At 37.6% G+C, this 24,625-nt stretch overlaps 2 protein-coding genes across 2 annotated transcripts in view; one reads left to right on the top strand and one right to left on the bottom strand.

Moving 5' to 3' along the window:
* The first annotated feature begins 1,440 nt into the window (after positions 1–1,440).
* On the top strand, positions 1,441–6,043 carry FAM237A (family with sequence similarity 237 member A). The gene is made up of 2 exons (XM_060106070.1): positions 1,441–1,852; positions 5,904–6,043. The coding sequence occupies exons 1-2, from the start codon at positions 1,441–1,443 to the stop codon at positions 6,041–6,043; spliced, it is 552 nt and encodes a 183-aa protein (XP_059962053.1).
* Positions 6,044–9,460: 3,417 nt separating this feature from the next.
* DYTN (dystrotelin) overlaps positions 9,461–24,625 on the bottom strand; it is a 50,274-nt gene continuing 35,109 nt past the window's right edge. The window contains exons 10-12 of the mRNA XM_060105777.1: positions 19,398–19,557; positions 15,928–16,435; positions 9,461–9,564 (exon numbers count right to left, since the gene is read on the bottom strand). Coding sequence (XP_059961760.1) covers positions 9,461–9,564; positions 15,928–16,435; positions 19,398–19,557 — 772 coding nt within the window. The remainder of the gene's footprint in view (positions 9,565–15,927; positions 16,436–19,397; positions 19,558–24,625) is intronic.

Below are 24,625 nucleotides of genomic sequence, written 5' to 3'. Positions count from 1 at the left end.
TCCTGTGTAAATAATCTGAAATATAGAGGAAATATTTTTGAATAACTATGTATCTCAACATGCTTCTTCAGGAATGTGCCTGTTCAAAGACAGTTTCTGAAATACCGATTTAAGGGAGACTCAATATGTTTTGCTGCTGTACAGAAGAGAAAGATTCCATCTTATGGTGTTATCATGAAATGTTTCCAATATAGACATAGTCTCATGAGAATTCCCATGAGGTGTGCCTTGCTTGCCTTCATGATGCTAACATCTAAAAGATTTGGAAATATAAAACTGAAAGTCAGCTGTATATGCCCTCCTGCTTTTTCTTTACACTAGAGTTGTTTAAGTGTAATATACATTTTGTATACCATATACATTCGTGAAGATTCAGGTAAACCTTTTTATCTGGGAAAAAATTTGGTTTGTTTATTATTATTATTATTATTTTTGCGGTACGCGGGCCTCTCACTGTTGTGGCCTCTCCCGTTGCGGAGCACAGGCTCCGGACACGCAGGCTCAGCGGCCATGGCTCACGGGCCCAGCCGCTCCGTGGCATGTGGGATCTTCCCGGACCGGGGCACGAACCTGCATCGGCAGGTGGACTCTCAACCACTGCGCCACCAGGGAAGCCCAGTTTGTTATTATTTTAAGTACATCATTTCTCATTGGATTTGTCTGAAGTGTAACATAATAATTTCAAAGTGTATATGGATGTCTTGGTTTTATTGCAACCGGCTATGAAAGCCAGAAAAGCTGGATGAGAGGCAAATAATTTTTGTTAAAATTCTTGAGATTTATAGCAAGATGAGAAAAATGAGAAAAGATCCTCTTTATGAAAATTATGTCAGAATTGCAGAACATTTCAGGTGTTTGTAAAATGTTTATTAATTCTACTCTAATGGGTTGAATATATCTTGGTTCCCATACTTTTATCACACTATCTTGTGTTTATTTTTATTTATAACATTTTGCAATTCTTATATCTTTTTTTAATAATAAAAGGAACCATAATAGGAAAGCATCCAAGGGTAAAATATGTTCAAATTCTTAATTGCATGGGAGTCCTGGTTCAGGATAGCTAGGCAAAATTATGCAATTATAGAATAATGAAAGCCATGTATCAAGACTGAAAAATTTCACTTAATACTCTTTTAAACTATATTTCTCTGTACTAGGGAAAAACAAGTTTACTTATTTATCTTACAAAAGCACATCTTAGGAATAAATCTTTCTTAATCTAAACATCTTGGTTTTGTACTACCTGGCTTGACAATGCATCATTTTAGATAGAATGGGGCTTGTGAGATGGGAGGTAGGATAGGACTTTTCCCAGAGATGATGGTATGTTTCCTTTGCTGGCACCAAGGTTCTTAAAGGCATAATTATTTTCTTTACTGAGTGGAGCACAAGCAGGAACTCATATGAAATATTTCCATCTTGTGCAGTTTCAAGGCCATGGCTGATCCTGGGAACAGAGGAGGGATCTACCGCCCCTGGAGTCTCACCTGCTCCCTGCTCATTGTGGGAATGTGCTGTGTGTCTCCTTTCTTCTGTCACAGCCAGACAGATCTGCTGGCTTTTAACCAAGCTGATCCTCAGTGCTGGGAATCTTCTTCAGTACTCCTCCTAGAAATGTGGAAGCCTCGAATTTCCAACACTGTTTCAGGTTTCTGGGATTTTATGATCTACCTGAAGTCATCTGAGAACTTGCAGCATGGGGCACTGTTTTGGGATCTGGCCCAACTCTTCTGGGACATCTATGTGGACTGTGTCCTCTCCAGAAACCATGGCTTAGGAAGGAGGCAATTGGCTGGAGAGGAAGAGAAGATCTCAGCAGTGCATCCACAACACACAGGGAGAAAAAAAGGTGGTCAACCCCAGGTCCCATGTCTTTTGAAAGGATCAATCAAGTATGAATGTGCTGAATTGTGAGGAAGAGGGAGATGGCTTTAGGGGAATCCATTGCCACACATAGCCTCCTCGGGGGTGAGCCCAAAGAGCACGCAAGTGATAGGAAGATAGATAGCACTTGCTTTTGTAATTTGCAGTAGCTGTTTTTATCAACATATTGTCTTCATCTTCATACTTCAACAGCAGCAAAGAAGAATCAGAAAGAAAAGTAGGAAAAGACATGATCCCTAAAATACAATATCAAGGTATAAAGGGATGCCCCCAAATTAGCATTATTTTTTTCAGTTAGGCTGAACATTGGTAGTCATAACCTGTGTTCACTTGCTATGGAATTGGGAAGATTTGAATATAAGCCTGGGGAAGGCTCACAGCACACAAGCTCTTGCCCCTTTTAAATAGAAAAACAAAAACAGAAACAAAAACTAATTGCTTTCATGTAAATGGGAAGGACTCCTTGAGATGTACTTACTTAGTTGATGGATAAATGGTAGAAAAATCAGCTGGCTTGCAAATTCACTCTTCCTTGTTGTTTTGAACAAATTGCAAATAAGTAATTAACTTCCAGCAAGCTGAGTAATTAATTTTTAGAAATCTGGAACTTCCTACAAATTTAGAGATTTTTCACTGAAGTAAATATGGTATTCAAATGCAGTCTTCTCCAGGGGCACTAGAAAAAATATCCTTTATAGAATTAGAAGGAGGGTGAATAAATCACTGTAAGCTGAGAATAACAGCCTTATTCATACTGTTTTTGTTCCTTTTTTGGTGTTGTTTCAACCAATGTGCTTCTAAAGCTTGCAGCAATGGCTGTTTGGGTGGTAGTAACTATTTATGCACTAGTGGAAAACTGAAGCATAAATAATTTTTTCAATTGTACATTTGATTGTGAGAACTGCTATATGTTCCTGTAAAAAATCTATTAAAATAGCAATTAACAGTAATAGTTATAGATCAATCTTTCCCTAGAACTTTTAAATATCTAGTTTGTTTTAACCTCAGTAACAAAAAATATTATTAGCTGATCCATAAAGCCAGATAGATAATCCACCACAATTATTTATAGATAAATTTATTACTTTGGCAAGTGTTATTGTCACAAACCAATTTCCTTTTTTAGAGGAAATATTCTTTTAGCAGCTTAGCTACTAAAGCAGAAATACAAAATGACTATCTTTAAATGTTGGTTACCAATATTTTAAAAATATTTTGAACAGAGACTTCCCAGGCATCAGCAACAGTAAAGACTGTATATTTTCTTCATCTGTACTGTAGGCTCTTTTTTCCATTCTTACTCTACTTAACAGTGGTATTCAAATTACTACCACTATTTCTTGTTTTTGTATTTTGCACTCACTTTGAATTACTTTAAGTATCCATAGAATAAATGAAAATAATATTTGTGTTCAACTTAACAGGAAAATAATTATCTATAATTATATAATATAATTAATTAAATTAATTATATTATATAATTTGTATATTAAAATTACTATATATATAATCTCAAAAACAGCTTTCAGTTTGCTTGCTTGCAACAGGTTACTATAATAGTCTGAGACTACATGTAATTTTCTGAGCATACTTCAACATGGCATTTCTTTTATTTGTTTTGTTTTGTTTTTGTTTTTGTTTTTGTTTTGAGGTACACGGGCTTCTCACTGTTGTGGCCTCTCCTGTTGTGGAGCACAGGCTCCGGACGCACAGGCTCAGTGGCCATGGCTCACGGGCTTAGCCGCTCCACGGCATGTGGGATCTTCCTGGATGGGGGCACGAACCCGTGTCCCCTGCATTGGCAGGTGGACTCTCAACCACTGTGCCACCAGAGAAGCCCAACATGGCATTTCTTTTTTTTTTTTTTTTTTTGAAGGTAGATTTGGCTTCAGCTTTGGAAGTCACTTCCTTCATCTTGCTACAGAGTTGCTATTGACCCAGCTGGTCTGCAAACTTTAGTAGGAGTTGCTTTGCAAATATTAGAGGTAAACATTTCACTTTATTGAAGTTATTTTAATGTTTGACATAAACAATTGTTGCAGACCAGGAAATAAGACTTTCCATTCCTATTGTATAATCAGTCAAAGAGGGTCTTGGGTCAAGAAGACACCCTGTCTGAAAGTTAGTTTCAGGAACATGGAGATTTCATCTCAAGAGGCTTGATTAAATCTCCAGTGGCTCAACTGGGCTCTGGATGTACCTGCACAGATTCTTCACTAATTTTTTTTTTTGTCCCCGGGGAATTAATATTTTACTAGGTTGGGATGGGGGTGAGGGTGAAGAGGTGTTTGTCTCCACAGTTCTCAGGGAAATCACATCATCAGAGCAGAAGGGAAAAACTAAAGTAAGTGTCTACATAATACCCGGAAAGGTTCTTGCTATTTTGATGTCTTCAGGTTAAATAGTTTAAATTCACTTGAGAAATGTTGCAATGAATCATGCCTTATTAAAAACACAAAACTCCTATATAACTTTGTATGTTAATATATTTGTTAATATTGCATCAGCAAATATGAAAACAAGAGATATCAAATAGCTACGTAACCTTGGGTAAGTTAATTGACTTATTTAGGTCTTAGTTTCTTCATCTGAAAATGAGGGATATCAAAGAATTAGAAGGCCCTTAAAGTCTCTTCACATTCTGTGTTCTGAAGTTCTGTGATTTTATAAACAATAAATGTATGAAAAGTATGGATTTAACTACAGAAAGACTCTGGAAGAGCTTTACTCCAAGGACAGCTTACTGAGCTGAGTGATGACCTAGACATTGTGGTGGTTTATAACTTTAATAAGCAGAAACAGAGGCGATCCAGAAATGAGAATTCCAAAAATTCTGAGGGCCAAAGATATCATCGTTTGAGAAGACACAAAAGAGCATTGTTATTTTGTCTAGAAAGATACAAGCTAACAGCTGAATGCCAAAATAGTCAGAAGGCTGAAGAGGGTATACCCAGGCTTCACCACTAAATTATGATGGATTCTGTGAAGGCATAGAGAGAGAGAGAGAGAGAGAGAGAGAGAGAGAGAAATTGATTTAGGAAAAGTGTAGGCTGATAATATCTCCCAAATAGAAAATAACAGAGTTGAGGTGAACACAAGGGTTAGTAAAGGCTTCAATACAAATGAAAGGATGTTGAAGTATATCTTTGTTTGTGTCAAAAATGATGATCTCTTCCTTCAACAAATCTTGCTCTGCCCCTGAGAGGAACAGAAAAACTTGCCTGCCTGAGCCTGGCAGTTTGGATGGTCTAGAAAAATTGTGAGTCTTGCTTTCCTCCGTGACGTGAAAGTTAAAATTTAGATTTATAATTTGATGATGTCTGTAGTCAGTGTCTAACTAGCTGGCAAATGTTCATAATGCTTATTTTTTAAACATTAGGCAGAAGAGAAAACAATGCTTCAGAAATATGTTAGATTCACAAATGCTTGATTTTCTACTTTACTCACTCTGAGAAATTTTGTAAGCAACATATTCAGAAATTACCAATCTAGAAATCTATTCTAAAGAATCATTCAGAGCTGTAGCCAATTTTGCAGTATAAGGCTCTTCACTGCAATATTATTTATAGCAACAAAAAATTGGAAATAATCTAAATGTCCCATAATAGGGTAATGGTAAACTAAATTATGGTATAAAGTATGTATGTGTAAAACTATGGTTCTCTCTGGAAGATTATATTATAGGTGGTTTAAACATTTTTCTTTATATTTTTATATTAAAATTATATGATGACAATTTTTTACTTTTTTAGTCAGAAAAATATTTTAATACATATTAATCAAATAGGAAATGTATTTATTATAATCTACTTAATTCATATTATATAATTAAACTTCATAGGACACAAAGTTTTGCATAAATAAAAATTTCAAATACACCTCTGCAATAAATTTATACAGAATATTAATAGCTGAGTGGCAGAAACAGCAAACATTCTTTTAAAAACCAAGTCATTGATAATTAGCCTGAAAATAATTTGGTGACCTAATGACTAGTTGCTTTTCTCTACTTTCAGGTGTATATCCTCAGCCACCAAGAATCCCTTCCTTAAAGAAGAAAGAGTTGATTGAAGACTTGATAAACAGGCATGCACATAGGAGTGGGTCTAAGTTCATTGGAAAAGTGACCAGTAGCCTGGAAATAAAGAGAAAATAAATCGAACCTCAGAGCTAATGCACATATTGGAATATAAATATATATATATTTTTTTCTTGACTACTGATCATTTATTTACTTGGAATGGTGGGAGCATCCAGAGACAACTCTTAAGCCACATTCTCTCAGAGTACTTAGTTTCATCCTTTTAGGACGCTAGCATGTTCCTTCAAATGGCAACATTACTGCCAGATCATCCCACTGTCTGAAACAGTTAAAATAGCTTCCAAAGATGAGTAGGGGATCGTGCTACTCAGATTCTTTGTATTCATCTTGATCATTGTTTTGGGATGCTTGACATTGTTAATGAACTGGAGTGCCACACATTTAACTTGAATACACTGCATGACTTTGAAATATTAACCACTGGATTGCTTATGCACAGGCATATAAGAGACTATATTTATTAATTACCAGTTATTGGTGGTAATTACCTGAATTTTGTTTGAAAGAATATTTTTGAATATTTTGAACTGAGTGAAGCAAAAAACAAAACACAAAACTGGTGAATAAAGCATTCTTCTAATAGAAACAAAATTAATAAAAGCTCTCGACCCCAAGTAATATTATTGGAGTCTTTTATTTCAATATTTAATGTTACCATTAATGATAATCCAAACTCTAATAAAATAGCAGTAGGTATAAATTTTTTCTCAGCATATTTTCTATTGGATTAAATATTAAGATTATAACTGGTTACAATTTACAATGAAAAGAAAACTAAAAATCAAATGAAGAGCATTATGAGAAAAGATCCCATAAAAATATTTGCTCTCAAAATGACCAGGCTTGAATGAGGTTCATAGCAAAGAAGTCCAATTAACAAATATATTTGAGTTCCAGACACAATGCTATTTTTATCTCTAATTATGCTCATCTCTCCAATCATTCTATTATAACTGATGGTTGACAACCAGTTTGAATTTCAGATATGTTAGCATTTCACTTGCTTTTCCCAGGTCCAAAGGAAGCCTCAGTGTTCTCACTGAAGGTTTATGGCCCTCCTTAAGTGAAAAATCTTATCCAAAGGGTTATTATTAGAAGACACAGCTGCATCTGAAGATTAGCCAAATCTCAACAATAGGGGAAGGAAGTCTAGGGAAGGAACAGGGGAGGGGGTCCAGCCTCAGCTTTAACTTGATTAGAAGAATAAGCACATTAAAAGCTGCCACTCTTTGACTACCATTTCTACAGAGGCTCATGGTTTTGCTTCTGTGCTACTTTCTCTAATGTCTTGCATCATATTCTTAAAAACCATTATGTAAACTCATTACCTCTTATAAATCGCTGAAGAGATGCCTGCCCCTTGCTCCTCCCACACCTTGGTACTACACAAGGGGCTGCCAATTTTTTCTGATGCTTTGTGGGCCATCCAGTCTCTGGAGTAACTAATCAGTTCTGTCTTTGTAGAATTAAAGCAGCTGTAGATAATATGTAAATACATGAGCACGGTGGTGTTCCAATTTTAAAACTTTGCTCACAGACACTGAAATTTGACTCTATGTCATGTCCAACTGTTACAAAATATTACTCCTCATCTGATTTTTTCAATTATTATTTTTTAAATGTAATAATTTCACAGCCTGCACAAAACTGGCAGCGGGCAGATTTGGCCTGTGGGCTGTAGTTTGCTGACCAGTGCTCTGGGGCATACTTACCAAACTTGTAAGGAACAAGCTGGAATGAAGTAAGGAGAGTGAATATGTTGAACAACAAAACCAAAATAAAAAATTCATGATAGGCTGAAAAGCAAATTCAAAAAGATTAGGATGAGATTGAACAGGGGTAACCTAGTCTTAATCCTACCCAGTTGGACATTATTTCACTCTGGAAACATTACTAGAAGTTATGGATCATATAAATCATAGCCCAGGGCTTCCCTGGTGGCGCAGTGGTTGAGGGTCCACCTGCCGATGCAGGGGACGCGGGTTCGTGCCCTGGTCCGGGAAGGTCCCACATGCCGCGGAGCAGCTGGGCCCGTGAGCCGTGGCCGCTGAGCCTGCGTGTCCGGAGCCTGTGTTCCGCAACGGGAGAGGCCACAACAGTGAGAGGCCCACGTACCGCAAAAAAAAAAAAAAAAAAAATCATAGCCCAGAGCCTCTCTGAATGTAATAGGGACTGCACATCAAGAAAACAGGTGAGGGCTTCCCTGGTGGCGCAGTGGTTGAGAGTCCTCCTGCCGACGCAGGGGACATGGGTTCGTGTCCCAGTCCAGGAAGATCCCACATGCTGCAGAGTGGCTGGGCCCGTGAGCCATGGCTGCTGCGCGTCCAGAGCCTGTGCTCCGCAACAGGAGGGGCCACAGAGGTGAGAGGCCCGCATACCGCAAAAAACAAACAAACAAACAAAAAAACAAAACAAAAAACAGGTGAAACAATGGAACCATAACAATATTTATTTAGAGAAAGTGCAAGCAGTGGTTAGAGTACAGGCTTAGGAGCTGGGTTCCAATCTCATCTTTGTCAAGTAGTGACCAAACGACTTTGGACAAGTTACTGACCCTCTTTGTGTCTCAGTTGTCTCATAAAAAGAGATATCTTCTTACCAGGTTTGTTGTGAAGTTTAAATTAGTATTAATACATACATGGCGCTTAGAAGCTAAGCGCTCTCACAGTCAAAAAATGTTGGCTACTACTTTGGACATTATTAAGTTAAGCATCTATACCCTAATCATACATACAGAGGATGGAGGCACACAAGTACTTTGGCCAAATTCAATAAATGTGGGGTTTTAGTGAGAAACATTCATGTTTTTAAAATAAATTTATTTTGAGATAATTGCTCATTCATATACGTTGTAAGAGATAATACAGAGACATCCTGTATACCCTTCATCCAGTTTCCCTCCATAGTAACATCTTGCATAACTATAGTGCAATAACACAACCAGAAGATTGACATTGGTACAATCCACAGAGTTCATTCAGATCTCACCATATCTGCATGCACTCAAGTGTGTGTCTGGTATGCACATATGTGTGTGTGTGTGTGTGTGTGTGTGTGTGTGTGTGTGTGTGTGTTTAGTTCTTTGCCAAGCCTATTCTCCAGCAGGAGCATCTAGATAGAAAATTAGGTCATCAATTCGGTAATTCAGATATTGAAGAAGATCGTTGCATGAATTCTGTAGATCACACACTTGAATATTACTACCAATGTTTTCAAAGAAGGGGCCTCTATTGGAAATGCAGCACATCTGGATTTGACTCGGCTCCTTCCCATTTTCCTCTATCACTCCTCACTCCCAAGGCTTTACTCTGAAGAACTAAGACACATGAGTAGAGACATTAAAAAATAAAATTTTCTTCATGCTTCATGCCAGACTATTGAGAAAGAGGTAGAAGGTTTAGTTCTTTTAGTACAGATTTTGAAAACATGTTGCGTCATCACCACAAGGGGCCTTTGAGCCTGGACTCTTTTTCACTTCAAGTTGGGCAAAGTGATCTGATCAACAAGGGCAGAGAAGGCCCTGCATACTCGCTCAGCTCCACAATACAGGTCCATATTTACAGAAGATTGCAGGTCTGAAAACAACAAAGAGGAAAGTCCTTCAGAGAAAGCACCTGTAGGTTCTCAAGCTGATCTTAATAAAGCTCTAGCACAGAGAAGAAATAAAATCCATCTCCCTGCAGGTCCTGATGGCAATGCTCTTTCTCTAATCTAGCTTGCAAATGAGATGGGTATCATTTACCGTGATCAATTACTAATTCAACCAAGTTGTGGGTTCTTAAAGAGTATTTTCCCATAACTTCAAGCACGAATCTGAGTAGCCAGAAAGCCCAGTCTAGAGCAGTGGTTTTCAGACTCTGGTGTATGTTAAAATCATCTGGACAGTGTTAATAGATTGCTAGGTCCCACCCTCAGAGTTCTGATTCAGTGTACATGATGGTTAATTTTATGTGTCAATTTGATTAGACTGTGGTGTCCAGATATTTGATCAAACATTATTCTTGGTGTGTCTGTGAAGGTGTTTCTGGATAAGGTTAACATTTGAATTGGTAGACAGAGTAAAAGCAGATTGCCCTCCCTAATATGGATGGACCTTGTCCAATCAACTGAAGGCTTGAATAGAACAAAAAGTCTGAGTAAGAGAATTCCTTCTGCCTTACTGTATTCCAGGTGAGACATCAGTTTTCTTCTTCCTTTGGACTCAAAAGGAAATATCAGCTCTTTCTAAGGCTCGAGCCTGCCTGCTTTTGCATTGGAACTACACATTGGCTCTTCTGGGTCTCCAGCTTGCTGACTACTGATCTTTAGACTTGCTAGCCTCCATAATTGTGTGGGCCAATTCCTTAAAATGAATCTCATTCTATATCTATATATACATCCTGTTTGTTCGGTTGCTCTGGAGAACTCTGACTACCACAGTACATCAGGGATGGGGCCCAAGAAATTGTGCTTCTAATAAGTTCCCAGGTGATATGGATGCTGCTGGTCTAGAGAAGATGCTTTGAGACCTCTGCTCTATAGTTACTGATTAATGGTTTGAGTGGTCCTCTATGACCTATTGTAATAGGAATTGTGTTGTAGAAAGCGCTACAATTCAGCAGTTATTAACCAAAAGTTGGATACGCATAATTTTTAAGCTAAAAGTTCCATTTCTAAGAATTGATCCTACAAAGATATTTATACCTGAGAACTAAGATATATGCTATAACAATACTCACCAAAACATTCTTATTATAATAAAAAATTGGGAGCAACTTAATTACACACCAATAAATAAATTATGGTATATTTATACCCTGGGATATTATGCAGCACTTAAAAAATGACACTGCCCAATGTCTAAGATATTTTGTCAAGTGGAAAAAGCAAAACAAGTACAACCTAACTTATGATGAGAAAGTAAAAACACATATATGCAAAGAAAAAAGTCTGAAGGAAAAACTCACTAAACTGCCAACATTTTTTACCTCTGAGAAACAGGTGGCAGGGAGTGAAGGATATGATGATGAATTCATTTTTGAAAAACACGCACTTAGGCATTTTAATTTTACAATGAGCATGCTGCATAATATTGTTTGTATAATTTAAAAAATAAGATCACAGGAAATAAAAACATGTAAAGGCTTAGTTTGTTCTACACTTTATTTACATGATTTATTATGGCTCCATCTGTGCTGTTTTCTGTTGAACATAAGAGGAGAGGGTTCATGTTTTTTTTTACTGTCTATTCTCTAACACTGCCCCAGAACTACAAGGACCCTGAATAAACAATATTTTATTGCCTGAATAAAAACTTTGTCCAGAGGCAAACTTATTTTAGGATATTCTATTCCTCAGCCCACAGTTATAAAAACTTTAAATACAATAAAGAAATAGAGAGGCAATAATTCATTTCATACATCGGTTCTTTTTTTCTTGTTTGGTTGTTTTATTTTTAAGCTCTAGTCCCTTGAAATGTTAAAACTAGCCAAAGATATGCACCTAACACCAAGCATGTTGCTTGGCATAAACTTGGAATTCCATACATATAGGGACTGAATTAATATAGTATATAGTCAGAGGCCTAGTGAGATGTTAGATAGACAAACCTGTGAAATCAGCAGTCCAGAGGAAATCACAATGGGAGAATAATTCACTTGAATGTAGTTAACAATCTATCTGGTCTCTGAATGAATTTGGGATGTGAGAGAAGGCTATCAGAATGATGGGTATAGAGGTTTAAAAGTATTAGATTATCTACTCTAGGATTACTCTTCTGGCAATTGAAATACTGAGCCCATGTCTTCCTTACAATAATAATTAATGAAGCAAACCAATATGTATTGAATATCTACTCTGGACTAAGACCTTGAGCTCCAGATTGTACATGTTGACTGCCACTCTGATATTTCCATCTGGCTGTCTCCAAGCAATTCACACTTAATGTGTTCAAAACAGAATTCTTGATTTGCTGACCTCCCTCCATCTCAGCTTTCCCAGCTTTCCTTATAGCAATAAGTGTATGACAATCTACCAAGTCCAAGCCGCCACCACCTGCCCCTCTCCAAGCCACTTTCTACACAATGACAAAGTGTTTTAAAAACATAAATTTACCCCTTTCAAAATGAATGCCCAGCATCAAGCACAGCTCTTGGCACATAATTAAATCTTGATGACTATTTGTTGAATGAATGAGTGAATGAAGGATGAACCAACTAGACATTTTTTTCTACCTTCATGGAGCTTAATGCTGGAACTCTTGTGTATCTTTTCCCATCCAGAAAAATTACTTCTACTTTTTTATATGTGTGTGTGTGTGTGTGTGTGTGTGTTTGTATGTACATATATATATCAGAGAGAGAAATATTCACTAAGCGTTCAGTATATATCCTTAGGATTCCCAGGCAGCATTTGAGAAGTCTACCTTCTAAATATGTGAGATAAAGATCCAGTGTTGAACTTCTCTTACCTGTGGTTGCTAAAGCACTGCTCTTTATTTTTCTACAACCTGCTAAAATCCAAACTTTATCTTCTGATTATTTAAAATAATAGTTTAGATGATGGTTGCAGGTGGGGAATAAAGGAACAGGAATAATTCTTCCACATCCCCACTCTCAACCATGCCCTCCTAATCCCATCATCTCTCCCTCACCTTCCCTTCTCATCCTTGAAACCTACTGTGGTAAACGGATGGCAAAGAGGGATGGAAGAGAAGCTGGGGAAAGAATTCCAGAGATGTAAGTAGGAAATTTCACTCAGAAAGGGAAAGAAAATAATTTAATGAGAAAGTAAGACTAGAGCATTAAGGGTTTTTTTTTTTGTCACCACAGAAGCAAGTAATGTTAGATGTTCTTTCAAATCTAATTCCTTTACTGCAAATTTGAACAAAATGTTTGCTACTGATTTTCAGTCCAACATGTGGAATTTAAAGAGGTTTGGGGAACCCCTTCTACACACTTTCTCTTTTCCATTAAGCTCTCAGGGTCTCCTGAAATCCTATTATCCTAGATCTTGATATTGAAAGACTCTGTTCAGTTAATGTCAACAACTGCCCCCAAACTGACCATTATGCTTGCCGTTTTCATCTTATTAAGTCTTATGTAATATAAAGTTCATCTTACTTTCCAAAATGTGTTGACTCCTTAGCAAAGCTCCAATTCAAAAAACTAGTCAGCTACTAGGATAATCACACACTGGGTGAATATGTTGACAGTCTGAGCAAATATTAGTATATTACAAACAATAGATCTTTCTAATTTTTCCAACAATTCTCAAATTAAAAAATAAAAAACAGGGGCAGTAAAATGATTAGAAACTTCCTGTTGTTATCTGATGCATCTGTAACAGAGATAGAAATAAAACAAAAATGAGCAATACCTTAATTTAGTCTGTTTGCCCTTCCACATCTTCATATGTGTGGTTATCACATTTCTGTCTCTGATTACATTTGCTGTGGTTTTGATAAGTATGCATAAATTATGGGGTGTATTTTTATAATCCATATTCCCAGTGGCTAAGTAGAGTTTACAAACAGAATCATATTCAATACCTGATTGAATAAGGATACAAACTTAGTAAGAAATATTTGAGTGAAGAACGGCAGTGTTTAATAAATGTAGATATTAGCCATGAAGATTAACATAGATCCTATGCTTAAAAGCCTCAAAGAAATAAAACTGATATAAAAGAAATGACTATAGGGCCTCCCTGGTGGCGCAGTGGTTAAGAGCCCGCCTGCCGATGCAGGGGATACGGGTTCGTGCCCCGGTCTGGGAGGATCCCATATGCCGCGGAGCGGCTGGGCCCGTGAACCATGGCCGCTGGGCCTGCGCATCCGGAGCCTGTGCTCTGCAACGGGAGAGGCCACAACAGTGAGAGGCCCGCATACCGCAAAAAGAAAAAAAAAAAAAATGACTATAAATTTAAATCTTGTCAATTAGTACTCACTGAATTATCACAAAGTATACAATGCAGTAGAATAACAAAAAGGGAAAGATGTACTTCCTTGCTAATATCATAAGCACTTTTGTATAATAATGCATACTACCTACAGAAACATCTCAATGGTCCTATTTAAATTGTAAATGGAAGCAGAGGTAAATTTTTTGAGAATATATTTTTTACATTATCTACAAGATTGGATAATGCTAACTGCATCTTTATACATTATTGCATTATCTGAATTTAAAAATAAACTTTGCCTTTTCATGATTTCCCTTTAAATGATATAATGATGGGTGTATATATAGATACAGATACGTTTATATGTATAGTTACTTAAAATATGCATGGATCTTTTAGGTGTCAAACTGCATGCAGTGCTGGGATATTGTCTCCCAAATATGTGTAGTAGACCTACTCTATTAGGAATCTGAAATGTACAATATAGCCTACTACATTTGTGAGGGCTGACCCAATACAATATTTTAAAAGTCAACAGCTTTCATAAACTCAATTGGAGAAACAAAAAATAAATAAATAAAAATGAGATGAATATGTGAAATCCTAAAATAGTTTCTAAAATAAAAGTCAAAATTTTATGTGAAATTTTCCTATAAAGGTCAAGTGGATATTGACTTTGCTTTGAATACTCATCATGACCCCACTGATGTTTAGATGGAAATAAGTGGGTGGAATATTGTGTTGGCCTAAGAATCAGGCACAGGGAGTTCTCATCCAGTCTTTGTCTCAGGCAGCCTGAGCATGCTGCTGGTATCTTTGTGATCTTGTTTTCTCTAATACAGGATTATAATTCCAACTCTCTTCACAGTAGATATTTTTAGAATCACCAAGTAATTACTTCATTGACTTGGCTCTACCAAGTTCAATATATAACTGACATTATCATGTTCCCATTTTATAGCTCACCAACTATTATGGGCTGAATTGTGTCTCCCTCCCCAAATTCATATACTGAAGTCCCACTCCCAGTATCTCCAAATGTGACTATATTTGGAGATAGGGTCTTTAAAGAGTTAATTAAATTAAATGGAGTTTACGTGGCTGGATCCTAAACCAATATGAGTAGTGTCTTTATAAGAAGAGGAAATTTGGATAGGGGCATGCACAGAGGGAAAATGGTATGAAAACACAAGGAGAAGACAGCCATCTACAGCCCAAGGAGAGAGGCCTCAGAAGACACCAACACTGCTGACACCTTGATCTCAGACTTCCAGCCTCCAGGAGCATGAGAAAAAAAATTTTTTTAATTGTTTAAACCACCCGATCTGTGATACTTCATTATGGAAGTCCTAGCAAACTAATACACCAACTCAGAAATATTTTGGGAAGGCCTTCTTTGATGCAGAAACGCATGAGAATGTTATCCTTGTTTTATCACCAGTCTCTATATGATCACTCCAACATAAAAGATCTTGCGCTTTCTTAAAAAGAAATGGATACAAATATAGATATATTAAGATAACAAAATACTCTATAAATAAGACAGTCACTGTAAAACAGAATAGCTATAATAAAGAAGTATTAATAAAAAAAGCCTTTAGATTTAACAATGAGACATAGCTTATGAAGGTGATGATGATGATGGTATTACTAATAATACAGAGACCTTAATCAATTATCTAGAAAGAGAGCATCATTCTTACTCCCATTTTGAAATGGTAACATCAGGCTGCCCAGTTATATATGTTTTAGTACTAATGATAATAACAATTGCAATAACAAAAAAATAGGTATTTATTGGATTCTTGGTATGTGCCAGGTGTTATACTAAAACTTCATATGATTTATCACTTTTAATTCTCACAATAACCCCATCAATTAGGCAACACTAGAAATCAAGTTCAGAGAGATTACCAATGTCCAAAAGACTCACAACTCTGTTACTCACTAGATGAATCGTAGCTGTAGGGCTAATACAGGGCTATAGAATCAAGTGTTTTAAAAGGCAGCCTGACTCCCTGGTCATCACTATCTCTAGTGATTGTGAAAAATCTTACCTGAAGGCATTTCTAGAGTGAAGGCATCCGTGAGTTTTGACAACAATTCTTGCAGTTCCTCTTCCTCCAGCTCATCCCTTCCCTCCTGGATGTTAACTGCCCCTTTCCTTTCCACAGGTGCCAGGGCAGGACGGTTCATTTCAGCAGGAGCAATTTGGGAGGTGTCCTGCAGCAGTCCTTCCTGGGAACTGGGTAGGGACCTAAAGATTTCTTTTGACGTCTTTTGTGCTTGGCTTCGTACCCTGGTGCTTTGCGTTGACCTTGGCTGCAAAGTGGCCTCTGGTGATTCTGAGTTTGGTGGAACATGTTCTGCATGTGCTGGACCTTGGTAACTTCCATCATTCACAGTGGACTTAGGAAGTGTTTCCTCTTCTGAACCATCCTCAGTGGCAACCTTGATCTGGGAAGACTCTCCTCCCCTCTGAAAACTTTCTTCACCATTTCCATGGTCACGCTTGGCAGCCATATTTTGCCAGGAAGATGAAGGATGAAGGGGCTGCAACACTGCCTGGGTAAAGAAAACTTTACTTATGTAGAAATGAACATTTATTTTACTTTTTCATTAGGCATTAAATTTTAATATTCCAATAGGACATTTTAATGCAAGATTTTCTCTTTTGTCTCTAAATACATTGCTATTAATTTTATTTTATGGTGTTAATTCAATGTCAACCTAAAGGTAGAACAGCTCAGATTCTAAAACATCACAGAGAATAATCACAAGGAATTTGGGAAAATGCTAGGTTCTGAAAGCTCAGGTTCTAAAAATATCATAAGGAATATCTGGAAATGTCAGGATATCTTGGATTGATAGATAAAAAGTATTACAATAAAACATTCATAATGATTCACTTAGGTAGGTATGTTGTGAGGGGTTTCATAATAAGCCATAGGAATAAAATCTGGGGGGTGTTCTCTCTACAAAGCACAGCCCTCAAAGTGTGGTCCACAGACTCCTGGAGGTCCCCGAGACCCTTTCAGGGGTCCATGAGGTCAAAATTATTTTCACAATAACACTTAAAGGTTATTTGCCTCTTCATTGTGTTGACATTTGCACCGATGGTGCAAAATCAAGAGTAAGTAAAGCTAAAGTTGTTGGTGCTTACCGCACATCAAGGCAGCATCACCAAGCAGTGCTAGTAGTGATGGTATTCTTACCATTGTGCACTTGCAGTTAAAAAAAAAGGCAGCTCCTCTTAAGAATATCCTTGATGCAGATGAATGGATAAAGAAGATGTGGTACATATACACAATGGAATATTACTCAGCCATCAAAAAGAATAAAATAATGCCATTTGCAGCAACACGGATGGACCTAGGGATGATTGTGCTAAGTGAAGTCAGAGAAAGACAGATGGCATATGACATCATTTATATGGGGAATCTAAAAAAAATGATACAAATGAACTTATTTATAAAACAGAAACAGACTCACAGACATAGAAAACAATCTTATGGTTACCAAAGGAGAAGGGAGGGGAGGGATAAATTAGGAGATACACACAACTGTAAATAAAATAGAGAAACAGCGAGGGCCTACTGTATAGCACAGGGAACTATATTCAATATCTCGTAATAACCTATATGGAAAAGAATCTGAAAAAGAATATATGTATTTATGTATAACTGAATCACTTTGCTGTACACCTGAAACTAACACAACATTGTAAATCAATTATACTTCAATAAAAAAGAAAAAAAAGACTATTCTTGAAGGTGTAGCAAAAATTCTTATTTTTCTTAGTAACACGTCTTCTTAATATTATATGTGATGAAATGGGAAGTATGCATAAAACACTTCTTATGTTTACTGAAATATAAAAGTTGCCTCTTGTGCAAAAGAATTAGATGGGTATTTGGCAAACATTTTTTCAAAAATGAATGAAGTGAGACTGTGACAGTAAGGAAAACAATGATATGTGTTGCCAATTTTACAGTTGAGCTTTTAAGCAAAAATTAGAATTTTGGAAAACTTGCATTCACTACCATAAGCTTGCTTGCTTTCCAATTCTTAAAGACTTTTCTGATGAGATTCATGGTAGTATTAATGAATATGATTTTTTAATGATTTTTTAAAATCTTGTATAATGAAATGGGTGAGCATTAGGAAGTTCAGCATAGCTTGGTTAACTTCCAAATGACCAATGTATGATGGTATAAAATCATGCCTGGATAAAAGATTCATTCAAAAAGCACAACAGGGGCTTCCCTGGTGGTGCAGTGATTGAGAGTCCGCCTGCCGATGCAGGGGACACGGGTTCATGCCCCAGTCCGGGAGGATCCCACATGCCGCGGAGCGGCTGGGCCTGTGAGCCATGGCCGCTGAGCCTGCGCGTCCGGAGCCTGTGCTCCGCAACGGGAGAGGCCGCAACAGTGAGAGGCCCGTGTACAGCAAAAAAACACAAAAAAACACAAAAAAACAAAAAGCACAACAGAATAGTGTATTTTAATGAAACAGGGTGTGAACGAGATATGGTTTCAGATTCAATATTGCAACCATCCTTTAAAAAACAATCATTTATCATGTTTTGGTGTAGTATCAAAAAAGAAGATCTCCAATTATCTGAAAAGACTATTAAAATACTCCTCTCTTTTCAACTGCAAATCTGTGTGAGGCCATATTTTTTCATATTCTTCAGCCAGAACATCTTGCAACAGATCAAATGCTGAAGCAGTTAGGAAAAATGCAGCTGTCTTTTCTGAAGCCAGCCATTAAAGAGATTTGTAAAAAATGTAAAACAATGCCAGTCTTCTAATTAAATATATATAATTACTATTTAAAAAATTTCCATATATAATGGGTTTATTATTTTCATTTTCAAATTAGTTAATAAATTTATTTTAAAACCACTTATCAGTTTTAATTTTGATTAGGGTAACCAGCAATAGATATAACCCACAGAAGCTCCTTGGGATCCTCAAAAAATTGTAAGTCTCTAAAAGGGATGCTGAGACGGGCTTCCTTGGTGGCACAGTGGTAGAGAGTCCGCCTGCCGATGCAGGGGACACGGGTTCATGCCCCGGTCTGGGAAGATCCCACATGCCGCGGAGCAGCTGGGCCCGTGAGCCATGGCCGCTGAGCCTGCGCGTCTGGAGCCTGTGCTCCGCAATGGGAGAGGCCACAACAGTGCGAGGCCCGCGTACCGCAAAATAAATAAATAAATAAATAAAAGGGATGCTGAGACTAAAGGTTTAAGAATCAACGCTATAAAGAACCTCTTTGCCCCAGGTCTATTGTTTCTAAATGGTACCGATGCTGTTCTCCCCCAATGGCACTTCCTTCGCAAAAGTGGAAGATATCGGCTGGCTGATGAAAAGGGGAGTTGGTCAGGGTATGGAGAGAAGAGGGGAAGGGAAGAGGCTGATCAGAGTGAGGTGCAAAGCCTCAGGCTGCAGCCGACCCTCAGCCAGAAGATTCTAGGTCAGACTTCCAGTTGGCCCAGATGGTCGGTGTCTCCCACATTCTATACCTGTAGATTCTGTCCCATTAGCTGTAGCTTTGTCCACAGACTGTCCTGGTTGGTTGTGAGTTCGTGAATCTTTGTTTCAAATCTGCAACTTTTTTCTTCCTGGTGGGCATATATGGCTTGCAACTTGTCTTTGTATTGGTTTAACTGTTTTCTAAGGAGCCTGCAAAGAGGACAGGTCTGAGTGGGTTGGAAGGGCAAGAGGTCAGCACAGCAAGACATGCAAGAGCCCTAGCGAGATGTACTCTGGGTCCTCTCTGGGAGAAGATGCTGGAGTAACCTGCACCTCGACTATTACCTAACATTGATCAATCCTGCTTTAAACTGTTTGTTCACCATGTACAGCTGTCCTTCGTGTCTATTATATACACAATTCCCCCAAGAATTTCATTGGTTTTAGAGGTGTTTTCAAAAACTCATCATGCATGTTATGGATTACTTTTGACAGCACACCTTCAGCAGCTCCTTAAATGTGAATATTGACTTTATTCATTATCCTTTTGTCCAGAAACACTCCATTTAGAATGATAGCATACATGTCATGGCTAAATACCTAACACCCAACCAGGGAGGGAACAATGATGCACTTTGTGAATTGTGGGTCTTGGCTTCTCTTCCTAAGTCTTGTTGTTCATTGGTTTCAGAATGAACCAAGTAATCAGTGTAATTCTTTTAAAACATAAGGCAGGGGACTTCCCTGGAGGTCCAGTGGTTAAGACTTCACCTTCCAATGCAGGGGATACGGGTTCAATCCCTGGTCAGGGAGCTAAGATCCCACATGCCTCGCGGCCAAAACACCAAAACATAAAACAAGCAATATTGTAACAAATTCAATAAAGACTTTAAAAATGGTCCACCTCCAAAAAAAAATCTTTAAAAATTTAAAGAAAAGAACAACAAAGAAAACCCATAAATCAGATCATGTTACTCCTCTGCTCAAAGCCCTCCAATGTTCCCCTCCTTATTCAGAATAAACCAAAGTCCCCATAGAGGCAGCCAAAGCTGAACAAGATGGCCAAGACCCTCCGCTTCCCTCCCTGACCTCATCTCTGCTTTCTGTTACTCACTGTCTGTCCTTCAGCCACACAGAGCTTCTGGCAACTCTGAACACACTGGGCATGTTCTCCCCTCAGAGTTGGCTCTTTTGGCCCCCAGTGCCTCCTTCCCCCAGGTTCTTGCTCAGCTCATCCCCTCATTTTTAAGTCTTTGGTCACCATCATACTCTCAGTGAGGCTCTCCCTCACTGCTCTACTTGAAACTGCAAACCAGAACTCCCAGCCTCGCCTCCATCACCCACCATCTCCTCCCCTGGTCCTTCCCATCTCCTTGTCTCCATGGATTTTTGCCATGTCTACTTGCTACAGAACATGATGCGATCTTAGATTTTGACTTAGTCTCGAGCCTTCAGACTTCTGCACAGCCACTTTATATGACATGCTACCTGTTTTACTTGTTATTTTACTTATATCTTACTTACTCTATTACTAATTGTTTATTGTCTCTTTATTCTGGCAATTTTTTTTCTGTTTTGCTTCTTGCCATATCCCTAGGCCCGGGCCTAAAATAGTTCCTGTTACAGTGTATGTATACAGTGAAAATTGGCTTTCTAAAGTACAGTCTTATTCTTTGACCAGTGCTGTTGTCATATTTGTGGAAGTTGTAGAAATGGGCTCCCTGGTAGGAAATGCAACAACATTTCTCAGTGTTAGAGCCTTTGAAATTCTTAATTGCCACAGATCTTGGAGAGGTCTTGGAATTTAGCTGGGGCTCCTATCCAAAGCGGGCATCTCTAAAAGATGGCCCTCAAACTTCCAGGCAGTCACTCAGGTGAAAGAGGAGTCTGATTCTAAAATCCTTGATTGTAATTGGAGTTTCAAGTACTTCTTTATGATGGACTTTTCAGAAAGGCTGAAGCCCAGGGATTTTATATAGCAGACAACAAAGAAACAGCTTGTTATGACCAGTAGTGACATCAGTTTATCTTTCTCCCATGCTGTCTATCACCCACATCCCCTTCCTCCTTTCTGGCCCATCCACCATGTTTGAACATCTAGAAGACATGTGTTCCCATCCTTCCACAATCCAGGTGAAAGTAGGGAAAGCCCTATCAGAAGTGCACCTCTTTTCTACTCTGTTTTTTGTTTGTTTGTTTGTTTTAATGGAGAAATCCTCGGAGAGTCTCCAGTGAACATGATTTACCCAATGCCAATATTTCCAGCAACTGGGAGCCCCATACTTTCAAGGTAAATATCCACTGTTAACAAAAAAGCTTAGATTATTTGAGAAATAATTCCTTTCAAATGATCTGAAATCTGTCTTTCCAAACTTTTATATCTTTGTATGCAGTTCTGCTTCCTGGAGCTAAGGAGCTTGAATCTCCCATGTATTAGGTCTTCAAATACAACACAAAGGCAAGTTAATTCACCAGGCGAGTTAATCACGCACAGAGCAGTGGAACATTACTTTTCTTGATCAGCACCTAGCATAGAGTAATAAATAGATAACTAATAATTGAATGATACTCTTTCTTGTAATGTAGTCTGAGACTGCATTGCTTTTTAAATCATCAGTGACAAATTGTGGGCTGTTACTGAACTTACAGTTGACTGTATATCTCAGGTCTTTCCACGCTATTTGTTGTGAACCTGGGCTTATAATTGTAGAATTTGCATTTAATCTTTTAAAATTTGGTCTTTATTAATTGTCCCACTATTCTAGACTCTGATATCGTAGTGATTCAAGACTGTCATTTAGCTTATTATCTATGCCTTTTGGTATCATGTCACACACATGCTCTCTATTATTTTATCCAAATCACTGATAAAAATAATGGGGCAGACAGGAACAAGGATAAAGCCTTCACATAGATTTTACTCACTAATCAGGCTCACACTGGTATTCTTTGTGTTGATAAATACCTTACTAGGAGACCAATGGTGTATATAGTGGGTATGAATTATACAAAAGGGAATCATCTAGTTTAAAATAATTGTTTGAGGTAATTATTTTAAGAATTAAGTTTTAAAGAATTAAATTTCAAAATTTCCTTTTTATTTCTAAATTTTAAGTTTCAAAATTGCCATTTTATTCCTATACTATTTCCCTTAATTTTATTTCTAATTTATTTTTCTTATACCATGAAAAAGATCAAAATTGTTTTTAACATTTAAATGATTATTAAATTACTTTAAAAGTGTGATTAAGCTTCTTTTCATGAGTTATCACAGAATTTTAAAATGTTCATTATCTTTCATACCTTTGCATTATGAAGCACATCTCATCATATATATATATATATATATATATATATATATATATATATATATATACATACATGCACATTATATATTAGATGCTCAATAAATTTATTGATGACCTATTTTTATTTTAATACATATTTATTAATATATATTTACTCATTAATTTATTGAGCATCTACTAGATACCAAGCATTGTGCCTGCAAACAAAGGTCTTCCCTCAGGGGGACCTTCTTATTGAGGAGCCAGGAATTTTGTCTTCTAAAGGAATGACAACATGATACAGGAACTCAAGGGATGATTAGTCCTGGGACTTCCCTGGTGGTCCAGCGGTTAAGACTCTGCACTCCCAATGCAGGGGGCCTGGGTTCGATCACTGGTCAGGGAACTAGATCCTGCATGTTGCAACTAAAAGATCCTGCATACCACAACTAAAGATCCCGCTTGCTGCAACTAACAGCCGGCACAGCCAAATAAATAAATCATTTTTTAAAAGGAATAATTAGTGCTTTGAGACACAATAATATGGTAGACAGTTTCCAGCCAGCCTAGTAAACCTTTGAGAAAGTTAGATACTGTTGGAGAAATGTACTGATTTATTTTAGAAGCCATAAGACACACACACTACTTCACTGAAAATGCTTAACCAAATTTCAAGGAATAAAATCACTCAACCAAAACCCCAGACTTAATGTAATTATCTGGGTGGTTTTAGTTATACTTAACTACTCAGATAGAGTCAAAGCCCCCTTTTACCTTCATACTGGAATCATAGCATTTCTCTGTTTAAGGAATGTCTTCCAAATTAAAGAGAAAAAAAGAGCACTGTAAAAACTTTGTAGAATTTCTTCCTCTAAAAGCGAAGCAAAACGCTATTGATGTGTCTCTGCTGTTAGTATTTGTCCACACGTGGTTCCTACCTTCTGTCCCTATGGAGAGCATTAATGGATTCGTGAGTCCTCCACAGTTCATTCTTAATGCTGACTATGGTCTAGAGAAGCGAGAAATAGAGAAAATAAGTTTTGGGGTTGAATTTAACCCATATTCCTAAAAATTCATAATAACATGATAATGATATTTCAAAAAAAATTCTTTTTCAAAAAGTGACTGGTGTTCATATGCTCAAAGTGCAGTCACACCATCTTATTTTTACGAGACACTTTTCTTAAAGATACGTAAACATGAACAAGATTTTTAGGTTTTAAAAATAAGTCACAGTAGTCTTTTGCCCGAGGTAGGCTGCTGCTCAGAACGTCTCCTTCTCTAAAGGCATCTGCAAAAAGCAGTTGGGTTATTTTATTTCTCTTGGCTCAAGAAATCTTTCACTTCTACCTTCCACCTTCTACTGAGAGTTTCTTATCTTTCCATTGCTTGTGGACTGGGACTCATCACTACTCTTTGTGTTCACCAAGTCTCTTTGAGTTGATAATGATCAGCTCAGTTCTCATCTAGGATTTTCTCACCAAACCTTATGTCTCAAATCACAGTCTGGTTCCTGAATTGCACCCCAAGAGCAAGTCCTGACCTGACCCAGCCTTGCCCAGGTTCCTGGGGCACCATGTACCAGCCCATGGCACCCACTCATCTGAATGGGAGGTTGGATTTCATTACTCTACATTTATAAGCAGCCGTGGCTATACTCTGTGGCCTTTTCTCTTCCCTACAAATGATCTGAAGAGGCACTGGCCATCTTGAGAACATTCTTCCATAGGAACAGCCTACAAGAGGAAGAGAGTAGGGAAGGGAGAAAAAGTGAGCTATAGACTTGAAGTCACATTCTCTGGTTGTTACATGCTCTTTGTGGCCCTTCTGAGGGACCGGTGCCTGTCTGCCTCTTCATTCAAATATTCAGTTTCTACATGCCTAGCGTAGATCACTTTGAATCAGTGAGCTTTACATCATTGATATCAATGTTATCATATGGTACATATCGTTATGCAACTGAGAAGCATTTCAGGTTAGCACATATGGAC

This window comes from Mesoplodon densirostris, chromosome 8 (assembly GCF_025265405.1).
Source record: "Mesoplodon densirostris isolate mMesDen1 chromosome 8, mMesDen1 primary haplotype, whole genome shotgun sequence".
NCBI classification, from domain to species: Eukaryota; Metazoa; Chordata; class Mammalia; order Artiodactyla; family Ziphiidae; genus Mesoplodon; species Mesoplodon densirostris.
This window is presented reverse-complemented; position numbering and strand designations above follow the sequence as displayed.